The sequence below is a fragment of the Parambassis ranga genome, chromosome 13 (genome assembly GCF_900634625.1).
Source record: "Parambassis ranga chromosome 13, fParRan2.1, whole genome shotgun sequence".
In the NCBI taxonomy this organism is placed as follows: Eukaryota; Metazoa; Chordata; class Actinopteri; family Ambassidae; genus Parambassis; species Parambassis ranga.
Window position 1 is genome coordinate 16,927,681 of NC_041033.1, and position 8,697 is coordinate 16,936,377.

Consider the following 8,697-nt stretch of genomic DNA (forward strand, 5'->3'; position numbering starts at 1 on the left):
CCTTGAGTCATTGCTGGAGATCGGTTTACTCATTCTGTAATTTGTAATGATCAATCTGCCTCAGAAAGTCACGCTGCAGTCACCAGTTGAGTCAGGACCAATACCAATCTACAACCTTTCCCATCACCCACTCACATTGTCTTTGACCTCGCTTTTCTCTTTATGTCACTCTGAAGTCGCCTACTTGTGCTTGTGCAGACACCCGAAAGTGAAACTGACACATGTACAGTAGCATCATCGCAAGTGTGAAAGTGAAAGTGGCGAGAAACCAGTCTGTGCAGCGCACACGGTCTCTCACCTGCTGTTTGCCATGACTGGAGGTGGAGGTGGGAAAGAGGAATGAGAAAGAGGGTGTTGGATTGAAAGAGAAAGAATGTGGACTGGTTGAGCGAGAGACGGTGAAGCTAATTATTGTAGCTTATGTGAGCCAGGGAAAGCAGACGCGATGCTCTGTGTCTTTACTGCATGAGGAGGCTATAATATGAGGTTCACTGGAAACATGCCACTAGACGCTGGTGAGAGTGGGACACATACAGACAGCCCACAGGAGTATAAAGAAAAAAAACATAAAGTCCTGCATGTTGGAGGCAACGCTGAAAAATAAAAGATGCGTTTCAAACGTGCCACCCTTTCTAGTCCCTTTTTGAACATGTTAATAGTAAAGCTGGACTTACATTGTTTATTTATTATATTGTTTACATATATATTATTACAATTACAATAAAGTTTAATTGAACATTACACAGCAATTAACGCTATACTATACTATAACATGTTAACATCCACATGTCATGTTAGCTGCTGAGGTGATATGACAAGTTATCATATCCTAAATATTATTTTGCCAGTAAAAACATTAGTGATAAGTTAGATAAGCTTAATCCTCTAACTGTAGCACACTTACACATCATTGGCTAATTTTCATACTTAGCAGCAACATCAGCTCCACCGGTGCCATTATCCACTCAAAATATTCTCTAGTAGGTCCCAATTTTATTAAGAATCTGCTTACATATTGATGATAAACCTTAAAAATCTAAAACAGCGGCCACATTTTACATAGTAGATAAGATATAAAGAAAAATGAACAAGGCTGCAGCACCGTGTGACATAAAGGCACTCACTATCTGTTGTTAGAGACAGATAACGACAGAGTCTACGTATAAGTTCATGTGCTGTTTATTTGTCTAAAACCTGTTTGGAATCCCCTAACTTCACAGTCTAGCTACAGCGAGAGGTGAGTGCCTCATAAAACTGAAGAATATTAGTATCACAGACAAAACTGAAATGTTGTTTTTTCAAATGCAGGGACGAGTTACAGGATTTCCATTCATTTCATTGTATTAAACATCAAAAGGTGTCACATTTGAGAATGTTTTTTTAATAGAAAATCATTGCTGCCATTATTGATGCATAATGCAGATCATTCATTTAATGACATATCCTTGAATTTCAAATGATCGTCCAGCTTTTCAGGACACAGCAGTCCTTTGCTGCAAGATTGAATGAAATGTATTGGAGTAAATTTTGTAAACATGTAAAAAAAAAACATCAAGTGTATTTTTTCTGCTTTTATGAATATCTTAAGGGTTCACTCTTCTCATAGAGGAGGGCACAGTATTTATTTGTGTCTTTTTTGTGTTGTGTCGGCAGCTTCCACACATGCCTCACATCAGCGAGTGTCTAATGAAAAGAAGCCTGAAGCCCACCGACCTGAGAGACATGACTCTGGGACAGCTCCAGGTTATAGTTAACGACCTGCACTCCCAGATTGAGAGTACGCTGACCACACACACACACACACATACACACACGAGTCACTGACCTCTGCTTTCAATTGCAGAAATGAGCAAGACAGCAAACGGGGAAAAACATGTACATGCATACTGACCCCTATTCTTTTCAGTGGATGTGAAAGTACTGCTTTATATGTTATACCAGTTAACAGCTTTCCCCCTGAGCATTTACTGTCACCACACCGTACACATCATTGATCCTGGCACTTGTGGATGAATAATCTCTCATCTTACATTAAACAGCTCCAAAAATCCCCATGAGTCCAAAAAGCATGAACTCGTACAGCACTTTAAGACTTTCCCCTTAAAAAAAATCTGTTTAGCTTCATATTTTCTGTCAGAGCTTAAAGGAACAAAACTTGAACATGTGATGTGAAAACAACTGCAATCACTCATATGTGGTCTGACGGTGCTTATAAAGTTTTTCAATGGCTCTGAGGTCAATACATGAACCCACAGTGGGAGAGTTTCTGAGGCTTACAATACTCTGCATCACAATGTCACTGTGGACGTTGTGGTTTTCCAGTATTTCTATAGTGTAAGCATGAAATCACTGTTTGTTGATAGTGATGGCTGACATCATTTTCATATTATTGATCATAATATCTGCCCCTGCAGGTCTGAACGAGGAGCTTGTACAGTTGCTACTGATCCGGGATGAACTACACATGGAGCAGGACGCCATGCTGGTTGACATAGAGGACCTCACCAGGTGATGAAGCACTCCATGAAGAACTTACTCACTTTTTTATTCCACCATATAAATATTTCACTTATTGCCTGGGGGAAATATTCATGGGAGGAAAACAGCCTCGTTCAGCCCACTTTACCTCGTTCGTAATATGCTGAGGTGGCGGCCATGTTGAAGCTGTAGAGGAAAAGAACTTTTTTTTGTATTTTCATTCCATTAGCTCAACATCGTAAGTTATTTAATCCACATAGGCATACATAACCAATTCTGTGGTCCTGATACAGTTTTACTGTCATCACTGTAACTGATCAGTGTGGGGTCTATATACTATGTGTATCCAAATTTACACTACATATATATAAATACGGTATATATATATAGTCTAAATTTGGATAAAGTGTAGTCTAAATTCAGATTGTCAGGGGGGGACTTGAAACTTGAGCGTTGGACTCCTGAGTGTCGTTCCCAACCTATGTCTGTCCTCCAAAATACCCCTTCATATGTGCCATTATTATAACATAAAGTCGTACCTGGCGGATGTTTTATCGGCCAAATGTGGCGTTTCTTTTTCTTTTTTTTTTTGTGAAGATGAGTCAGTCCAAGACCATCTTACATTATAATATGAGGAACCAACACTACAAAATAACTTGACTCATAATCACGGGAAAATGAGCTTTGTTTCCTCAAGATAACAGAATAATTACATTGTGAGGATGCCATTCTCTGAACTGAATGGCACTTGACACCCCATGTGTAATTCATGGCACCTTTCAAATGTGGTTACATATTTCTCTCTCTCTCTCTCTCTCTCTCTCTCTGTTGACTATTTTATCCAAATTAAGGTCTCGTTGGGTGGATCCACCTCTTTCCACCTAAACATGTTATTTGTCATCCAGTCTCACTTAGCTGCCTTTGTGGCCATAAAAGGCTTTATACAGTATATATAACTTTTTTTCTCACATGCACATTCTCTCGCGTCAACACTTTTCAAATAAGTGGAATTCCCCTTTTTAGTCAAAAGGAGTAAACAGCACACTTGTTTGGGACTATTTTGATGTTGTGGAGTAAAAGGGTAAATTGTTTTTATTATGCCAGGAAAGGCTGATAACACTTTTTAGATAACCACCAATTGTTTTGACCACAACAAGAAAAATGTCACCACATCTATCATTTATTATTTTCTCTTTCTCTCTCTCTTCTCTTTTTCAGGCATGCTGAAAGCCAGCAGAAACACTTGGCTGAGAGGACCCTATCCAAATAAAATGCCCACCCCCTTCTCCTCCTCCCCCCCTGCTCCAAACTCCCCCACCCCCCACCCCCACTCCACCCTCCCTCATCTCCTGCTCCAAGATGAATTTTTTCCCTGCGGCCATTCCAACTCTGCCCCTTGTTGATCCAAATCCTTCCTGCTTGTCCTAAGTATTTTGTTCCTCGCTGCTCCCCTGTGCCCCTATTCTTCCTCTTCCTCCTCCTCCTCCTCCTCCTCCTCCTCCTCCTCCTCCTCCTCCTCCTCCCTCTTAACCCTGTCTACCTTCCTGTCAGTGGTAGCAGCAGCACAGAAGAAAGCCACCCTCTGTCATTTGCTTCCTTGGTTTTCTCCCAGCGATAAGGACAGAGTAGCACTTCCTGCTTCCTGGGAGAAGAGGAAACTGATTGTGTGTTGTCATGGATTCTGTCCCCAGCTTCCTGTGCAGTGATCGGCCTTGCTTTGCTCTCGTTTCTTTTTTAACTTTCTACATTCGCCACTAAATTATAACTGTTCAAATGCAAAAATTGTCGGGGAAAAAAATAAATACATAAAATAATTGTGAAAAATTTAGTAGAAAGTCAGTCATGAGGAAAAAAAAAGAAACAACATTGTATAAAAAAAACAACAACAACTTCAGACCATTTTAAGTTAAGACGGTAATTTTAAAGTATTACAAGTCAAGCCCGTTTTTATTCTGCACAAATGGTAGTTTTCAACTGAGAAATGTTCATTTGAAGGTGCTAAAAGAGTGTAAAGGAAACATGCCTGCCTTGTAGTGGAGTTGTAGATTTTGGTAATACGTTCACTCTAATTGCTCTTCAACATTTTGTGAATGTTGATTTTCTGACACGAGTCATTTTAAATGAATAAGTGTGTTAATATTGTTTTCATCCTATTGTATTCAAATACTTTATTTGAGGGAAGAAATGTTTATGTACAGATAATGTAAAATAAAGAATAAACTTTGTTTCATATACTCTGGCTCCTTGTGCCGTATGTTGAATGGATGGATTTCAACACCGCTTCCCATAATGATGTGTGTGTGTGGTCACTACATGCGGCTCAGACTTGCCTCATCATGACACTCTCTCACTTGCTGGGCGGCACTTAAAGGGGCTCTATATTTATTTGGGCAAACCCGTTATTTTCATTGGAAAAATGATTGTGGGCTTGAATGAATGGACACTTGTAGTAGAATAAAAGGTCTAAAAATGAAAGGATTCTTTATGACTAGAATGTTTAGTAATGAGTACAATGTGTTTTTTCATGTAAAATACCCCTCCATTTATCCTGGTGGGTCATATATATATATCTGTCTCTATATATATATATATATACATACATACTGTATTCAAAGCATGATAGGCAGGTTTCAGTCGTTGATGATCCTGTGGTGAAAACAAATAAAGGCCAGGAAACTCCTTTCAGCCACCACAGTTTCAGAGACTTCACTTCCTTTCATGTGTGAAAGAGGAGAGTGAAGTCATGCTTAATGTGTTCGTAAGAATTTTACATTACAAATCTCTTTATGGGATTAATACACTGAAAAAAAATGAAACTGAAAGTTTATTGATGAGGAAGATTTTTTTTGGATTATGTCACAGTGTGTTTCTCACTCAGCAGGTATTTGTATATATAAATAAATATATTCACAGACAACATGTTGCACACTATAACTTACACAATCAACACATAAAAGTGTGATAATTGCCATCACTGGTTCTCATTATAGTTTAAAAATAGAATAATAAATATCCATATTTTTCTACTCAGGTCATGCTGTGTGTGGATATTTGCATCTAAGCTGTCAGATTAAAGCCTGTGGTGTTTGCATGCAGTGAAGGTCTGATATACATCAGGTGAGAGGAGAAAAAAATATCAGTGATGTAGCTCTTAGCGTAAGTTCATTCAGGAAGACTCTGTTTCTCATCATTTTAACATTTATCCCTATCCGCTTCCTAATCTTTCTCCTTCTATCCCTCACTCCTCTGCTCTCCCTCTCTTCTGCTCTCTTAGTCAGGTGCTTAATAGAAAGCACCTCCCTCACCAATCAGCTGTCGCTTTCCATCCCTCTCCTGACCAATCACAGCTTAGCATAATATTTAAAAGTCTCCATCTCCTCTCCAGCTGTCTTCTGATTGAACCCAGCAACCCTCCTCCACCCCAAGCACCACCAGATCCACCCCAGTTAAGGCCTCCTATCTCCTGCCCTTTAGCTCTCCACCACCACCAGGCCTAGACCCCGGGGGGGGGGTCTTCTGATCCAGCGGCCTCTTGTCTTGCGTTTTCCCCCCTTTTCGGATGTGGTCTTCACGACGGGGACTAGGACGCCTATGCACATTCAAACTTTGTACTTAATCCTTCTTATTCAGTTCGCTGAGTCTCTCATGATTGAAATGTAGCTCTCAGCGTAAGTTCAGTCATGAAGACTCTATTCCACATCATTCACCTCTTATCTCTATCCCCTTCCCTCTTCACCACCCTAGCACTCTCCTTCACTGCACTGCACTCTGTCTAGTGACCTCCCACATAGTCAGGTTTAATAGATGGCACCTCCCTCACCAATCAGCTGTCGATCTGTCCCTCTCCTGCCCAATCATAACGTAGCAAGAGATTTAAAAGTCTGTCTCTTCTCCAGCTGTCTCCCGATCGAATCCGGCAACCCTCCTCCACCCCAAGCACCTCCCCATCCTCGCAGTTCAAGGTCTCCCCTCTCCTGCTCTCCTGCTTCTACACCACCACCAGGTCTAGACCCGGGGGGTCTTCGGATCAGCGGCCTCTCCGCTGGAGCTTTCCCCCCTTTCGGACGTGGTCCTCACGACGGGGTCTAGGACGCCAATGCACATTCACAATTATTGTATTAATAAATTCTTTCTCATTCAGTTCGCTGAGTCTCTCATGATTGAAATGCATTTAAATTGAGATACCAGTCACATTCATGACAGGCGGAGGTTAAAAACAAGCGATCCTTAAGCCAAACGTGCCTATCACGTCAATATTGTGTGGCCCCTGTGTGTGGGTGTGGGTTTACCCGGCCTTTACTTTACAGCTACAACTCTAATGTCAGCAGTCAATATATTTGTCACCAACAACTGATGAGAAAAGCCACTGCGCACCTTGCACCTTGTTTTTTTTAACCCTTTCTGCTGAGGAGAGAGGCTACTAAATAGATGATAACCACCACTGTATCACACCATAATATGATATCACAACATTGACACTTACCAAGAAATCTCAGCTTTATTTTGGCTTTACTTTTCCCCGTAGTTGCTTTCATTTAAATTACGAAACAAAAATTGAGACTTCCCCCTTTGTTTTTCTTCCAATGCGTGCTGGAAGGAGGAAATTACGATGACGTTTTAGTTTCTTTTTTTGCTGTCGCTCCTGCAGTTTCAGATGAGGGAACCCCCCCACACACACCCCCATCAGAATGTCTATAAAACCATCAGATAAGAAGGCAGCAGATTATTATACTGCTGCCAGACCAGGCTCCATCAAAGATCTCTATCTCATCAGACATGGCACACTGTAACTTATGTAAGTCACGATCTGATTGTTGTGTGTTTTGTCTTGCAAACTGCAGTGATTGTGTGTGTGTTTTTTTATTTATTTATTTCCTTCAACTCTCCTCGCCGTGCAGACTTCACCAGCTGTGTGCTGCTGCTGCTGACCCTGAACTGGCGCGCATCCATGAGTGTCCCGGTGCCCACTCTGAGCGCACAGGACCGGGCGCACTGCTCGCAGCTCTTTAGGAAGCTCCTGCTGAACATCACGGGGCTTCGCAACAGCGTGCGTACAATTAACTACATTAATACTATATTTTATTTAGCATTACATATACCCTCATGTGTTTTATTATTTTTTTTTTTGACTGACAGGCGGTTTTGTGTTTTGGCATCACATCTGAAAATGTGGTTCTGAGGAGTGAAGCAGAGACTGTACTGGCCTGCGCACCCCCTCAGACACAGGTGGGACTTTTTATTCAAGTTCTCTTTAATAAAAGGAAATATAAATTTAAGGCTACAATAAAAAGAAAAGTCTTAATTCATTTTAACTTTTGCATTATTAAGCTTTTAAAGGTGCCTAAATGTCACCAATGAAACAACTGTTGCAAATGTTTTTCCCCAACAGAACTCCAGTTGCATGATGCAGAGAAACTCCCCCTTCAGTGAGGTATGTTACCATCATTTCATCATTTTTACAAACATTTAATCATTTTTACAAGCATCATCATAATGTGTGTGTGTGTGTGTGTGTGTAGACTGAATGTCTGAGGAACATCATGAAGGACATAGCCTACTATGAGGCTGTTATCCGGTCCTACTTAAACGCTACACTCAGAAATACTGTGGAAGAAACTGCACTTCTGATGCCAACTCTGGAAATAATAAAGAGCCTGAAGGAGGTGAGTTTATTCTAACACATGTGGGAGAGGTGAAGAAAACTAAGACAGAGAGACTTTAATCAGAAAATAAAGATTCTCCTCAGCTGGGAAATAACATGACATAATCTTTCTTGGTTTATACAGAACTGCTCCCTGGAGCCGAATGGAGAGACCAGCTCCTCAGAGGTGTGTTTCTTCTCTTCCTTTTTTCTGTTCTCTTTTTCACACCTTGTCTTTCGATCTTTATCACCAAATCACCAAAACATTTTGGTAAACAGAAAGTGTTTTCTCTGTGTCTCTGGACTCACACTGTACCTATTCCCTGTTTGTCTGTCAGGAGGATGTAGCTGTGCAGGTGTGGGGCAACAACACCTTCGATAACCGCAATGAGATGTGCAAGATCATGAGAGGCTTCCACATACGAACCATCACTATCAACCGGGCCATGGGCTACATCTCCTCAGGAGACCACAGGAAGTGATCATCCTGCAGCCTCTTCGACATCACCACCATCATTCCAAGTCAATATCACAATATCTATAATTTATCACAACTATTTAATCACTACTTTACACAG

The 8,697-nt window shown here is 40.9% G+C and overlaps 2 protein-coding genes across 7 annotated transcripts in view; both read left to right on the forward strand.

Moving 5' to 3' along the window:
- schip1 (schwannomin interacting protein 1) overlaps positions 1-4,712 on the forward strand; it is a 178,089-nt gene extending 173,377 nt beyond the window's left edge. For all 6 annotated transcript variants that reach the window (XM_028419634.1, XM_028419635.1, XM_028419637.1 and 3 more), the window contains 3 exons: positions 1,654-1,777; positions 2,415-2,508; positions 3,697-4,712. In XM_028419634.1, the coding sequence (XP_028275435.1) occupies positions 1,654-1,777; positions 2,415-2,508; positions 3,697-3,748 (270 nt within the window). In that variant the 3' untranslated portion in view covers positions 3,749-4,712. The remainder of the gene's footprint in view (positions 1-1,653; positions 1,778-2,414; positions 2,509-3,696) is intronic.
- Positions 4,713-7,226: 2,514 nt separating this feature from the next.
- il12a (interleukin 12a) lies at positions 7,227-8,622 on the forward strand. The gene is made up of 7 exons (XM_028420329.1): positions 7,227-7,273; positions 7,377-7,525; positions 7,615-7,704; positions 7,868-7,909; positions 7,998-8,141; positions 8,265-8,306; positions 8,458-8,622. The coding sequence occupies exons 1-7, from the start codon at positions 7,255-7,257 to the stop codon at positions 8,599-8,601; spliced, it is 630 nt and encodes a 209-aa protein (XP_028276130.1). The 5' UTR covers positions 7,227-7,254; the 3' UTR covers positions 8,602-8,622.
- Positions 8,623-8,697: the final 75 nt, after the last annotated feature.